The sequence below is a fragment of the Rhinolophus hipposideros genome, assembly GCF_964194185.1.
Source record: "Rhinolophus hipposideros genome assembly, chromosome: 8".
Classification (NCBI taxonomy): Eukaryota; Metazoa; Chordata; class Mammalia; order Chiroptera; family Rhinolophidae; genus Rhinolophus; species Rhinolophus hipposideros.
Window position 1 is genome coordinate 82,437,294 of NC_138054.1, and position 15,722 is coordinate 82,453,015.

Here is a 15,722-nt window from a genome sequence, read left to right on the forward strand (position 1 = left end):
GGAGTAGAGGAAAGCAAAGGTGGAAAGACAGGTTGGGCCCATCCCAGAGATGCTTGGGGCTGGCTGAAAAATGAGAGATGTTAGCCTGTGGACAGATAGGAGCTACTGAGATTCATCATCATTTGGTGGTTTTCAGGTTGTGTTTCAAATCTTTGGGGCCACGTTAGGGTATAAACTAGACCAAAGGGAAGCGGTATAGTCTCATAGATAAGATGGCTGCCTTGGGGCTAAGACCTAGGCACAGATTTAAATCCCACATCACTTGTCCAGCAACCTTGACCTTCATTTCTCAGAGCCACTCTGTCTCTATTTGTAAAATGGAGATTATAGCACCTACGTTGTAGGATTGTTGGAAGGAAATGAGATGATGCGAGGAAAGGGGGGGCACATCGCTAACATTTACCAGGGACGTACTGTTACGATTTATTTAATTAAAAAAATTAACTGTGATGAAAATACACATAAACATAAAATTTACCGCCTTAACCACTTTTAAGTATATAGTTCAGTAGTGTTAAGTATATTCACATTGTTATGTACCCCATCTCCAGATCTTTTCAAGTTGCAAATCTGAAACGCCATACCCATTAAACAACTCTCCATTCCCCCCACCCCCCAGCCCCTGGTAACCACCAGTCTACTTTCTGTCTGTGATTTTGACAAAAATATTTCCTATACTCGTACGTTGGATCATAGAGTATTTGTCTTTTTGTGACTGGCTGATTTCATTTAGGGTAATGTCCTCAAGTTTTACCCATGTGGCAATATGTCAGAATTTCCTTCCTTTTTTAAGGCTGATGATGTATATAATACATTTTATTTATCCATTCATCTGTCGATGGACAGTTGGGCTGCTTCTACCTTTTAGCTATTGCTCTCTTAGACACGGATGTACAAATATCTTTTTGAGACCCTGATGTTCATTGTTTTGGGTATATACCCAGGAGTGGTATTGCTGGATCATTTATGGTTATAATATGAAGGTGGGTGTTGAGGGTTCCCCACTGGATCTCCTCTTGACCACCAACGAAATCTCTGGGTCTCTGTGGAGCAGTTTGAAAACCGGTGGGTCAAATGAACCATTACACACTTTGCCATTTTTCCCCCTTCCTTCCCAGGCAGATTTGCCCTTGAATTATTTTTTAGTTATCCCAAGTGGAAGCCACTATTCATTCAACAAATGTTTATCACTGCCTGCTGTGTTTATGTGTGGGCAGAGGGAGACAGACAATAACAATAAACATAAACAAGTAAATGCGGTAGTATGTCAGACAGTGATGTGTGCTGTGGCCCAAGCAGAGGAACCGGATAAAAGGGACTGGCTGAAAGGCTGGGGCAGAGAGGTCTCACTGAGCCATGAGATTTGAGGAAAGACCAGGGGAGATGAGGGAGCTGGCCATGTGGTTTTCTGGGGGAAGAGTATTCCCAGCAGAGGGAACAGCCGAGGCCAGGGCCTTGAGATGGGGACATGCCGGGTGGCATCTGGGAGCAGCAGAAGGATGGTGTGGCTGGAGCTGAATGAGTGAAGCGGGGAGGAGGAAGAGAACAGACTGCACGTGGCCCACTTGCCATTATAAGGACCGTGACTGTGGGTGAGGAGGGAGTCATTGGTGGTTTGGAGCAGAGAAGGGACATGATTTGACTTCAGTTTGAGGCGGAGCTATCTGGATGCTTGCTGTGTGGCAGATAATTAGGGGAGAGGGCAGAAAGAAGCGGGAGACTGATGAGAAGGCTCCTGCCAGAGAGAGGATGGCAGCTTATATTAGGGTGTAAGGGAGGAAGGGCACGGTGATAAATGCGGACCCTGGATATCCACCTCATGCTGTCCCCCTGTCCTGCTGCCCCTGTCACCAGCCCCTCCTCCAGGCTGCTGAGGTGAGGTTGGGATGGGAACTTTCTCCCTGTGCCAACATCCCTTTTTCCTTCTGGTTTGTAGTGGGATTGTCCAAAACCCTCTGGATTCTTCTATGTTGAAACTGTTGCCATAGAGACCTCCTGAGATGCTGCATTTACAAGTGGCTTCCAATGTAACTTCTAGATAGAGGTATGGGATGAATGGTTTCTCTCCCAAAATGCCAGAGTGGGGAGGGGGAGTAAACTGGGACAGTCTAGAATCCTCCCTTCTAGAACCATCTCAAGATTATCTCAGTGTGTGTGTGTGTGTGTGTGTGTGTGTGTGTGTGTGTGTGTTCTTTGATCTACAGTCTTCTGAGTTTCTGGCCTAACAGTGCCGTGCAGTAGTTCTATTTGTTGTAAAGGATTTCTTCAGCCAGATGCTTTTCTTTCTTCTTGGCTCCCAAATAATTAGTCCTCAGCCTTCGCGTGACACTTGAGCCATCTCTCTAGTAGTAATGCTCATTTTGCTGTACTGCAGACTCATTTAAAAATGCATCTGTGACCAGTTAACCAGAAAAGAGGAAGAGAGAGAAAGTGACACCCCCCCCCCAAAAAAAAAAAACAACCACACACACCAAATTTAACCTTGGCCTTCACTGACTGCTCCAAGTAAAAAAAAAAAAAAAAGGAAAGGAAAGGAAAGAAAACAGGCCACAGGTGGCTGCTAGCATGTAAGAAAAAGAAAAGTTCATTTTTGCATGTGATCTTCTAAAAGGGTTTCAAGAATGATTTAAAGGATTTTCAAGAACGATATTGACCATATTTGATTTTCTCCTTGGTGCTGACTTTGGAGTTTTTTCATCTCCCCAAGGAGGAAATCCACCCGTGGTTTTTGGCGGCAGTCAGCAAATACTGGGTGGGCACCTGCTTATAGATGCTTGCCTGAGGGTAAATGTGTGTGGAATGACTGTCTACCCCCCCCCCCCGCTACTGACAAAAATAACGCAGCCAGCATTTTTTTTTTGGTGATGGATAATGTGACTGGCTAGACAGAAATCATAATCGTAGCGCGTCAGAACAAGGTCCCCTCCAGCATGATTGATCCCTGGCCATCCCATAGCTGGGCTTTGCAGCCCAGCCATGGGTGAGCGTTCGCCCTGTGTATGTTGTTTCCCCGAAAGTCAGGGCTTTTCTGGGTCAAGTGCAAGCCTTGGTGTCTTCACAGTGCCTGGGCAGGGACAAGGCCCCCAGGGGGCCCCTGGGAGCTACTCTGTCAATCAGTGTGAGCCCCAGGTGCTGCTGGACCAGCTCTGTGCACCGTAGGTGGCCCCAGGGCGCAGAAGCACCGCTGGCCCTGACCAGTATCAGGTAGCACATACCCCACCCCACAGCTGCCACAGCTCAGGTATGAGGAGTTGGAACAGACAGTCCGTGCAAAGTGCCAGGGCTGAGCTCCGTGAATGGTAGCTGCCTGCCGCATTGCTGAGAGAGGTGACCCAGGCAGGGGGACCTGTGGAGGCAAAGGCCCAAAGGAGAACAGTAGCAGCCAGACTCCTCGAGCCTGGAGAACCCATCCTTCACTCCCATATGCCTCTGAACCCACGCCCTATGGACCCACAGGCTGGTTTTGCTACTGGTTTTGCTGGTTTGCTTCTCCAGGGCAATTTGCATATTTCTCTGAAGAACCATCCAGAAGCTGCATAACCTGTTTTCAGACCTAGAAGGGAGGCCCACAGTTGTTTCTTGAAATCCTGGTAAGTATTATTTAAGATTTTTTTTTTTTCTGCAGAAACCTCGCCATTACTTAAAGAGGTCTTATTTTAACTATTATGAGTTGATGTATTGTATATTTGCCCCACTAGGTTTAGCTTCGTGATGGAGGGTTGTTGTCTCTCTTTCTTAGTCACATCTGTGTCTCCAGCATGGAGGACGGTGCCTGGTACCTATAGGGGCCGTACGTGTTTATTAAATTAACTAACTGGTTAATTTGGGGAGGAAGTGAATATTTATTTTTAATTTATTTAGACCTTAAGAAAGCGTCTTTCAAATTCTATAGAGATAGCTCACTGCTTTTTTCTTTACTTTTTATTTTAAAATTAATTATAGACTCCAAGCAGTTGTGAAAATAGTACCAAGAGGCCCCACGCACCCACACCGCTCCCCGAACGGCCATGGTCTTACAATTAAGTCTTAAGTCTGATTCCTTAGCCAGAAGAACTTGGTCTGCACAGTTTGGCCCCTCCAGCCTCGTCTCTTCCCTCCCACCCCTCCACGCCCACCCATTGTGTGAACCCTGCTTCCACCAAGCATCATTTTGGTTCTTAAGTATCTTCTCTCCTCTACCTCTGGGTCTTGACGTGTGCTGTCCCCTCTGCCCAGAACATGCTCTCCTTCCCCACCCCACCCCTGTTTCTGGTATCACCTGTGCTAGGAAGTCAATGCTGGGTTCCAGGCCCCCTGTTTTTATCTCTCTGTCTGCATTTCCCCCGTCACAGTATTTATGCTGCTGGTTTGTCATCGTCTGTTTAGTTGTCTGTGTCTGCGACTGTCCTTTTCCTTCTACTGGAATTCCCTCTCCCATCCATCCACCGGGCTGTCCCCCTTCCTTCCTGCAGGCCTCTGCTGGAATGCCACTTTTCATCTGCATACTGAAGTCACTTCTCTCCTACCCATCACTTCCCCTGCCTAATTGTTCTTCCCAGATGACCACTTTCTCACCACATGTTGACTGATTTATTTAGTGGGCAGGATCCTACAACCAGACAGCCCAAGTGCAAATCTTGGTTCTACCACTTTCTAGTTATGTGCTCTTGGGCAAGTTACTGAAATTATTAGTATCATTATGTATTGGTGTATTATTGCCTATCTCCCCCTAGAATGTAAGCACCTTGAGAGCAGGGAATTTGTCAGTTTTGTCTCTAATCTGCCCCAAGGCCCAGAACAGGACATCACATATCATAGACCCTTCTTTGTTCATCCAGCAAGTAGTTATAAAATGTCTACAATATTCGAGGGCTGCTCAGAAAGCTAGGGGTACAGCAGTGAAAAGAACAACCAGGGGCTTCTATTCTATTCTATGATACGTCTATTCTATTTGTATACATAAGTAAACGAATAATTTTAAAACATTATTTAATATAGGACTACGTATTATACAAATAGAAGATGGTGCCAGGATAGAGGGTCAGAAGTACTTTCACCAGGGAAGGTGTCTCAGAGGAGGTGACATTTGAGCTGAGGCCAGAATAGTCTCAGTGGTGTCAGGAGAAGAGTGTCCCAGGCAGGGGGAACGACAGGTACGAAGGCCCAGAGGGGGAACCAGCTTGAACATCTAAAGAGCAGAAAGACAGCCAGCTTGGCTGTAGTACAGTGAACAAGTCGGATGTGGGGGGCATGAGACAGAGTTTAGAGGAAGGCAGAGCCCATCACACAGGGCCTTGTAGGCCTTCCTACGGGGGTTGGTATTCGTCCTGGCTCAATGGGAAGCTTTTGGAGATGTTTAAGCAGGCCAGTGAGATGGTTGGTATATATGACAAAAAGGCAACTCGGGCTACAGTGGAGAGAATGGGTTATAGGACATCAAGAGTGTATTTTGTTGAACGAATGAATGAATTTGGCCTGACAGAGCTTCTTGTGCACTAAGCGTATCCCCTTCTCCCCGATGGTTAGAGGCAGGCCAGCTCGTGATTCTCTGATTAGAAGGTTGTCTCCTCTTGAACTAAGAACCAAGGTGGGTCTCCCCAGATACCAGCCCAATAAAATCCCGCCTTGGGCTCCTCTGGGTAATAGACAGTGACTGCAGCCTCCAAATGACACGAAGAGTTGGTTACACGTAGTGGAAATCGCTAAGCCTGTTGACGTCATGGCTGGCTGCCGCCTCTGGTGCTTTCCTTGTTTGTGGCTTGCTCCTGTCCCCTTTGGTCTGGGATGATCCTCCGAGCCAGGAAAAACTGCTGTGACTCTCAAACTTGGGTTCCCGGAGCAAGCATTGGAGGCCAGTCTTGCTGGGTAACTTTGGGCAAGGTTTTAATCGCTCTGTGCCTCAGTTTCTCCATCAGAAACAAGGGAAGAAGGATCCCTATGCTGGTGTAGAAGAAAGAGCATGGGGTTTGGAGTCAAAAGTCTGTTTTGACTTTCAGAACATACTTGCTGTATAACTTTAGAGAAATCGTTTGGCCTCTCTGAGCCTCATTAGAGTAGAGAATTATAATGGCTCATGTCCTGTTTAACCTTGCATGGTAATTGTGAGACTTAAATGGATTCGAAAGTGCTTTGTAAACTGTTATTGCCGAATAGATGTTGGTTTGTTGCTTCTAACAACTTCAGGGTTATTTTTTTTTGAAAAGCTAATGAAATATTAGTTGTGGACAGACTTTTAAATAGCTCCTCCAGAGAAGTAATATTTTGAGAACAAAAATTTTATGGTTCAGCTGGATGAGAATGAATTTTATGGGCCCAAATCAGTGTAGAGTGTGAGTATTAGACTAGAAAATCTCTTGGTGATAGAATGAGAGTTTAAAACAGAGGTAAGTGGCCAAGAGCTCTGGCTTTCGGCTTTGGTCTATCATTTACTGGTGGTGTTACTTCTCCTCTGAGCCTGTTGTCTTGTTTTCATGCTGGACATTATGGTACCCGTGTTTCCCCGAAAATAAGACCTAGCGGGACCATCAGCTCTAATGTGACTTTTGGAGCAAAAATTAATATAAGACCCCATATTATATTATATTATACCCGGTCTTATATAAGACCCAATCTTACATTATAGTAAAATAAGACTGGCTCTTATGTTAATTTTTGCTCCAAAAGACACATTAGAGCTGATTGTCCAGCTAGGTCTTATTTTCAGGGAAACCTCTGGCTCGCAGAGTTGGCTAAAACCACCCATGTGAAAACTGCAGCCCAGGGCCTGGCATCCAGCAATGGTTCAATAATGTTAGCTCTCATTATTAGTTACACACTGTTGCCAGCCTCTGTGCTGAGCATTTCGTATGTTTGTTTGTTGATTATTTTATGCATTTATCTCTTTGACAAACACTTATATAGCATGAGCCCTGTGCCAAACTCTGTTGTAAATGCTTGACAAATACTAACTCACATGCTATATCATTTACTGCTAACAACAATTCCAGGCAGACACTGTTGTAGTCCCATTTGTAGGTGAAGAAATCTAAGTGCAGAGAGGTTATGTTGCCCATGGTCCCTTATCTATTAGATGGAGGTGCTTGGATTCACACCCAAGTCTGTCTGATCCTGAGCCTGCATTCATGTCCACAAAGTGGGCAAGACTGGTACCTTTCCTGGTGCCTGCTCCCAAAGCCCTTCCTGCCCCTTGGATACCTGGCTTGGTTTGGTTTGTTCCCTCTCCTCTCCTCCCCTTCTTTTGCCCCACTTCCTTTCTTCCCCCTCTCCCCCTTGATCTGTTCTTCAAGTTCATATAAATGTAATCCTGCAGTATGTATTCTCGTGAATGGCTCTCTGCTGATCTTTTTGTCTGTGAGATTCACTCATGTTGTTGTAGTTAGCCAGACTTCATTCTTTTTCATTGTTGTGTAATATTCTAGGATGTGAATATGGCGCTGTTGATCCATTCTACTGTGGGTGGACATGTGGGTTGTTTACGCTTTGGGATTATTATGAATGGAGCTTCTATGAGCACTCACGTACATGTCTTTGGGTGAACATAAGCCCTCATTTCTCAGGACTGGAAACTGCTGGAACCTAGAGAAGACATATGTTTGTTAGCTTTAATGGATAATGTCAAACCATTCTCCAAATGGTGGTACCTGTTTACACTCCCACCAGCAGGGTATACACGTTCTCTTTGCTCCTTCTTCTCACCAGTACTTGGTATTGTCAGTCTTTTGAGTTTCATCCATTTTGATAGGTGATTGGTAGAATCTCAATGAGTTTTAATTTCCATTTCCCTGATGACTAGTTTACATGGCCACCAGTAGCGTATGGAACTTTTATTGGCCCCTTATCCTGATCAACACTTGGTATTGTTGGTCTTTTCATTTTAGCCATTCTGATGGGTGAATAGCAATGTCTCTTTGGGGTTTTATTAGGTTGGTGCAAAAGTAATTGCAGTTGACAGGGTTAATAATTGCAAAAACTGCAATTACTTTTGCAACCAACCTAGTAATTTCTATTTCTCTGCTGAATAATGATGTTAAACATCTTTGCATGTTGCCCATTGGCCATTGGATATCTTTTACGAAGGACCTATTCACGTCTTTTGCCCATTTTTAAATTTGCCTCATTTCTTTGTCTTAATGACTTAGAGGAGTTACTCACTTACTATGGATACAAATCCTTTGTTGATATACATATTGAAAATATCTCCCCCCAGTGCGTGGTGTGTGTTTTACTCTTCAAGGTGATGCACAGAGCTTTTAATTTTAATAAAGGCTAATTTATCCATCTTTTCTCTTATGGTTGATAATTTCTGTGTCCCATTTACCACTTGGACACATTTCTCATTGGAATTTTTTTTTTTCCTGCTGGGCTGGAAATGGCCACACGGGACCGATCCAGCCGCAAGCTGCCTCAGGTGGCTGAGCCAGCCATGGAGGGCGAGCCACATGTGCCCATGGGCCGGGAGCTGTCCGAGGCCAACCGCTTCGCCTATGCCGCCCTCTGTGGTATCTCCCTGTCTCAGCTATTCCCGGAACCTGAGCAAAGGTGAGTGCTTTTGTGTCACAGAAGGAAGGTACTGCTTCTTCAGGGAGACAGTTACCGACAGCCCAAGCTGCCTGCCAGGTACTATGGGGCACTACAAAGAGGAGAAAGTCATTGTCCTTGCTTTTAAGGAGCTCGCAAGCTAGTAGGGGAATATGACATCTCTCATTCAGCGCTCACTCACCGTTGGAAGTACATAGAAGGTAGACATGAATAAGATGAACAAAGTAGACACTAACCCTGCCCTCAGCTAGGACACAGTCTATTGGGGGATTCGACATTTATTCATTCAGGTAACATATATTTGTTGAGCACCTACTATGTGCGGGGTATACTGCAAGGCCCTGTGGATAAAACAAAGAAGAGCAAGGCCTGGCTCCTGCCCTCCCAGTGCTTATAATCTGGGGGGGAGGTGTCCAAATGACTGATTGTAATAGCAGACAGATGGGGTGTCATGGGAGCAAAAGAATGACAAGTAAATGACAGTGTTACTATCTGCCATTGTTAATATCTAGCCGGTGCATTTAAATCGTATATTTAAAGTCCGAATAGCAGTGCTGTTAAGAGCTCAGGCTTTAGCCTTCGAGGCCTTCATGGATTCTATGGGGAGAGTTTGGAGGCAGGAGGAGGCCAGTTAGGAGGCTGATGGAGTCATCAGGGAACCAGGACCGTGACTGAGGTGGGGGGAGGGCACAGCTTAGACAGACATTGGTCAGGGAGACTGGGGGTGACTAGGGGACAGGCTGGATGTTGTGGAGCGGGCAGAGGGAAGAGGGAACTGTTCCCAAAGGTTCAGGCAGAGAGGCCACCTAAGAGGACAGAGATATTGTTCCTGAGGTGGGGAGCCACGGGTTGGGGGAAAGGAGATGACAAGAAGTTTTCGCATCCGCAGTGTTTTCAAGACCCTCCCTCCATGTGGTCCCCCATGAGTAAACCTGCCCGTGCTCTGGGGCTCAGCTGGGGTTTGGTTTGTTTGTTGTTTTTTTTTATCTTTGTCTCTCTCACTGGATCACATTCACCTCCTGACCTTCCCCATCCCCAGACTAGGGTGTTTCTCCATCTGTGGGTCTAGTGACTCCTCACTGCGACCATCACACTGCACTGCCCTTCCCACTCCCACCACCCATCCGGTCTGAGCTCCTAGAGGCCAGGAACTATCTTGTTCATCTCTGAGTCCCCAGTGCCTGCACCCAACTCGATGTAGCAAAGACAGTCCATAAAGATTCGTGAAAAGAAGGGCTGGGTAAAATGCTGGCTTTATTAGCACAGGAGACACCACAGGCTTTGGACTTAGGTCTGGATTCAAATCCTCTGCCACTTTCCAGTTACATGTGACCTTGGGCAGATTATGTAACTTCCCTAAGGATCAGTCTCTTCATCTGTAGAATGGGGCTCATCATACCCACCCTTACAGGGTGGTTATAAGAATTAAGTGATTGGCAAAAAGTGATTAAAAGGTACAAACTTCCAGGTACAAGGTAAATAAGTCCTAGAGATGCAATGTGCAGCGTGCCCATAGTTAACACTGCTGTATGATGGCATGCTGTATGCTGTATGAGGGCAGCGGGTCAGGGAGTCTTATCACAAGGAAAAATGTTTTTTCTTCTTTTGCTTTCTCCTTTGATTGCATTTATAATGAGATGCCGGATGCTAACTAAACTTACTGTGGTGATCATTTCAAAATATATGTAAGTCAGACCATTATGCTGTACTCATATACCTTAAACTTATACAGTGATGTGTGTCAATACGAACTGGAATAAAAGTGATATGTCAATAAAACTGGAAAAAAAGGGGCCGGCCTGGTGGCGCAGGTGGTTAGAGCTCTATGCTCCTAACTCCGAAGGCTGCCGGTTCGATTCCCACATGGGCCAGTGGGCTCTCAAAAACCAAAAAAAAAAAAAAAAAAAAAAAAAAACTGGAAAAAAAGAATTAAACGAGATAACGTAGGGAAAGCACACAGCACAATGCCTGGCACATAGCAGGCACTCAGTACTGGTAGTGGTTACTTGCTAACTCTGTGACTTATTTTATTTGCCCCAGTTTCCTCATTTGTAAAATGGAGACAATACTAAACCCTACCAGTCAGGGTATTTGGGGCTACAAGTAACAGGACACTATATCAAAAGAGCCTTCAAGAATAGATTTGTTTTTCTCACTTAACAAGAAATCCAGTGGTAGAGAGTTCCAGGCTTGTTTCAGTGCCTCCAAAAGCCTTCAGTTGGCTTCTCCGCAGCCTTCTTGGCCTTCTTCCCCTCTTGGTCACAAAATGGCTGCTGAAGCTCCATCCATCACACTCCCAGAGGACAAGGCCCAAGGCAGGGAGGAGGAGGGCAAGGATTCTCCTCCAGTTTCTCGTCAGGGAGGAAATCTTTTCCAGAATACCTCAAGAAGGTTTCCTCTTTTGTGTCACTGGCTAGCTCCAGTCACGTGCCAAGCCTCACCTACAAGGGGGGTTGGGAGGAAAATGAAGGCACTTGACATTTGCAACCTCCATCATGGGAAGGGATTCTGCTGGCTAGAAAGAAGGGACTGGGGAATTACTGCTGCAGAGAAAGAAAATCCATCAGAGAGGGTGGTCGTGAGGAGGGAATGTCTCGATGGCCCCTGCAAAGCCTGGCACAGAGCTATTGCCAGACAAATGTTGGATGTTTTCATTAATAATAATGAAACCACATACTCTATCTGGAGGCTAGAATATATCTCACTGGATAGTCTGTTCCCAAGCCAGCCAGGTCCCATCTCCTGCAAGGGTCCGACTCTCTCCCTGTTCTGACCCATACCTGGTCCATATTTGGGAAGCCTCTATCTTTCCAGAAGTTTCCCCTGACCTGATACGCTGGTACATAGATGGGGAAGAGCTTTGTGTACTTCGTTCATAGAAGCAAATATTTACGAACCTGGACAGTGTGCCAGGGCTGTGCTGGGCACCTCCGAGGATGGCGCACAGAGAAGTGAGTTATTGTCCTGTGTCCTCTCCCACCCACCCACGTCCACGTCCTGTTCTTAGCACCAGCTGCCTGAAGCATTTGCCTTGGGGCACTTCTTTTCTGAAAGTTTTTGATGCAGGGTGCCAATTCCTTCCCTGTGGTTAATCTTGGTTTTCCTGGGGCCAAAACAATTTAAAAGACAACCTCAATCTTTTTACAGCCCAGATATGCTCTCAGTTTCAGTAATCTTAAGAAAATATTCTGTGGCCATTTCTTTCCACAGGGGGCCTAAAAGGAAGCCTATAAAAGACTTCTTACCCATGCTTTAAACGGCACAGAGGCTGTTTCCTCCGATTAACTCTTTAATAAACATGGGGACGTGAATGGGTGGAGCAGGGTCCACAGACGTTTTCCGTAGAGGACCGGGTGTTTGAGCTTGCTGGCTCTGTGGTCTCTGCTGCAGCCCCTTAGCTTTGCTGCTGTCGCCTCCAAGCAGCCAGAGACAGCATGCAAAGGAAAGGACGTGACTGTGTTCCAATGAAACTTCAAATCTACAAGCACAGGCCGAGAGCCAGCTGTGGCCGCCTGGGTAGCTGGCTGGTCCCTGGTGAGGTGGAGAAGCTTTGGAGTGGGAGGCAGAGTCCCCGGACTTTAGGTGAGGCTCTGCCCTGCCCAGCGGTGAGACCCTGAATCAGGCATTTAACCTCCGAGGCCCAGGGGCTCCACTGGTAGGGGTGGTAAGGATGCAGTAAGGCACCTGCTTAGCCAGTGCCTGGCCGGGGCAGTCTCTGCGGTGGGAAGGCGTGGCCTCTGGAGTCCGAGAGTTGGGGGCTTGAACCCTGGAACTGTCACTTAAGCCCTCTGGGTCTGGGTGTCCTTATCGCTAGAATGGGGGTAAAAATAGTGCCTCCCTCCCCATAGAGTTCTGGTGGGAAGTAACAGGCAGTGTGTGTAAAGCACTGAGCACGAGGACTGACGGACAGTGGCTCTGTGATTGTCGTTTGTTGTCACTGTTGATGTTCATGACAAGCAGTGACCGAGGCCTTGCCCATCTAAAATGCTGTTTGTTATTTGTTAGATTGCTGTACTGCCAGTTTATTGATTCATTTGTTCATGTAAAGAAACACGTATATAGTGCTTTGTATGTGCCAGGTATTGTTCTAAGCATATGACAAATGTCACGCAGGGGACCCTGCTCGCTGCGCCATTTGTCGTGCAGGGTCTCAGCTCCCACTCCCCGCCCAAGAACGCAGGACACGGTAAGGCCAAACAGGAACACCCACGGAGCCATAGATAGGGGAGTCAAACCAATATATTCTCGCTGGCGGCTGGGCTGGAGACACAGGAAGCAGGATCTACATAATCTGCCTAACAGCAGTCCGCGCTTGCCAGCCACCATCTTCTCGCTAGCCCCCATTCCTTCTCTGCTAGCGTAGCCACAGCTGTTATATTAGTGGACAATGGCTTACGGGTTACAGCTGACAGCCAACTAGCCACAGCTGTTGGCATCTGATCACAGTTGATGGCCATTTACTACCCGAGCCAGCACCTTTCTATGTGAGGCCGAGAGCCTGGAAACTGTTTTTGGGGGGCTTTGTCCCCACACTCCACCCCTACAGGGTCTCGCCTCACAATCTACGTGACAAGTGTCTTCCGCGAGGGTCCCTGTGCGAGGACCCTGGAGGTGAATGCAATATCCTGGACACAGCCAGGCTCTCTGAGCACAGCCAGGGTTTCTCAGGGCACCACCAGTACTTCTGGGCACAGCCAGACTTCCTGGGCTTCTTAGGGTACCACCAGTCTCCCCGGGCACAGCCAGGGTTTCTCAGGGCACCACCACAGTACTTCTGGTCACAGCCAGACTTCCTGGGCTTCTTAGGGTACCACCTGTTTCCCCGGGCACAGCCAGAGTTTCTCAGGGCACTGCCACTCTCTCTGGACACAGCCAGACTTCCTGGACACAGCCAGGGCCTCTCAGGGCACTGCCACTCTCTCTGGACACAGCCAGACTTCCTGGACACAGCCAGGGCTCACAGGGCACTGCCACTCTCTCTCTGGGCCTCTCGGGGTACTGTGCTGGAACAACAGCGGCTCACATCAAGGTGCTTACATATTATCAATGGCGGCCAGTCAAGACACAAAAGCAAACATCAAACCAGTCCCGCTACATGGTGGTATGTTCCCAAACAGTCAAGCGTCCAATAAATTAGGGATGGAAGGCAATTCCCCATAGTCCATAGTCATTCGCCAGGGCTGTCCTGGGGGTGGGGGATGACCTTGACCTCACCCTCATCTCCCACGGAGGACTCAGCAAGTGTTTCCTCCTGGGACTAAAAGTCCTGCATCCGGGCAGCCTCAGCAAGCAGTTCCCAGCCCACAGGGCGGCAACAACCTTCGCTTTCTCCACTTTCTCCGGCCTCTGCTGGTTGGGGAACCGTCCACATCTTTCCACCCACCATGGGAATCGAGCTCTCCGGCAGCTGCTCCTCCTGGTCTTCCTCAGACTGAGCTTTCATACGCACAAACTGCTCCACTGCCCTTCGGAAAGCTTTGGCCAGCACCGTATCCTGCCGACTACGCCATGTGTCGCGCAGGGGACCCTGCTCGCTGCGCCATTTGTCGTGCAGGGTCTCAGCTCCCACTCCCCGCCCAAGAACGCAGGACACGGTAAGGCCAAACAGGAACACCCACGGAGCCATAGATAGGGGAGTCAAACCAATATATTCTCGCTGGCGGCTGGGCTGGAGACACAGGAAGCAGGATCTACATAATCTGCCTAACAGCAGTCCGCGCTTGCCAGCCACCATCTTCTCGCTAGCCCCCATTCCTTCTCTGCTAGCGTAGCCACAGCTGTTATATTAGTGGACAATGGCTTACGGGTTACAGCTGACAGCCAACTAGCCACAGCTGTTGGCATCTGATCACAGTTGATGGCCATTTACTACCCGAGCCAGCACCTTTCTATGTGAGGCCGAGAGCCTGGAAACTGTTTTTGGGGGGCTTTGTCCCCACAACAAACGTTAGCTTAGTTAATCCTTTCAACAACCCTATGAAATACATTTCATCGTTACCGCCTCTGTTTTACAGATACAGGAATGGAGGCACAGAGAGGTTAGGTAACTCGTCCAAGATCACACAGCTAGTAGCAGAGATGGGATTTGAAGCAGAGTTTGTGCTCTTTATCCCTCCGCTCCTGTTACAAGATGCTTCTCTGCATCCAAGACTCTTCATGGACGCAGGGCCAGGCCACGCTGCTGCCCTCAGGCCCGAGCCCTTTCTGCATATAAGTTTACTCCTAAGTAATGTTCAGTTCACTTAGTCATTCCCTGCCTGCTATGCACACCCACATTCCATCCGGGGCAATACCAGTAATTGCAGAGAGGTAAATTATTATAATTGTAATAGCAGCACCTAACACTTATTGAGGGTTATCAGGTGCCAAACGCTGTCACCATGGCCTTTAATCTTTCCAACCACCCGATGAGGCAGGTCCTGTTATCATCTGCATTTTCATGAAGGGGACACTCCCAGGGGACTTCAGCGCCCAACTCTGAACCCTATCCTCCATTGCCTCGCCTTCTAAATAAAAATAATGTCACTGGCTAACGTTGGTTCAGCTGCTGCTCTACGCCAAGCCCTGCTCTGGGGACTTCACATGTACCATCTCATTTAATCCTTAAACAACCTTATGAAGTTGGTCTGTTCAACCCATTTGCAGATAAAGAAACGGAGGCACAGAGAGGTCAAGTTGCTTTTGCAAGGTGCTGCATCGCTCAGATGTCCCTTTAGGAATGAAAGACTTTCCCCCAGCTGCTAAGAGGGCTGCCAGTGCAGCCTGGGCTGGCTGCAGCTGACGAGAGCCACCACGCCCAAGGTTCTGCCCACTTCCCAGGGCGGCCTTCATCCGATGACTGGCTGATGTGGGGGCATAAAGGCCCAGCCCTCTCGCCCCACAGGGGGCAGCTCTGAAGGATCACCCAATCTTCAGAGCTCCCTGCAGGGTGAGCTAAGGCTTCCATTGAGACTACATTGTAGCCCGCAGCTCGACTGCTCCCCTGCCCTGTCCTGCATCCTCCCTGCCCTCCCGCAGGCGCTGATCCCAGGGGATACTAATGATCCTGTCAGAGCTGCTTCCTGGGGACCTGGGCCATAACAGTGGCGGGACCAGGATTTAAACTTGGGCTTCTCACTGCTGCTGTCAGGGGCATCTCTCCTCCCGGGCTTCAGCGGCCCCAGCTCTTAGGACTGGAAATGGGTGGGATCTGTGGGGGCCAGGGC

The 15,722-nt window shown here is 48.0% G+C and overlaps 1 protein-coding gene across 4 annotated transcripts in view; it reads left to right on the forward strand.

The window, feature by feature from the left end:
• TMCO4 (transmembrane and coiled-coil domains 4) overlaps positions 1–15,722 on the forward strand; it is a gene marked incomplete at its 5' end in the record, with an annotated part of 87,173 nt that overhangs the window by 4,388 nt on the left and 67,063 nt on the right. For 2 of the 4 annotated variants that reach the window (XM_081055432.1, XM_081055431.1), the window contains 3 exons: positions 1,937–2,044; positions 3,496–3,590; positions 8,371–8,517. In XM_081055432.1, the coding sequence (XP_080911558.1) occupies positions 8,402–8,517 (116 nt within the window). Of the gene's footprint in view, positions 1–1,936; positions 2,045–3,495; positions 3,591–8,347; positions 8,518–15,722 lie in introns of those variants that run through there. The other 2 variants (XM_081055433.1, XM_081055430.1) reach the window with 2 other exon arrangements.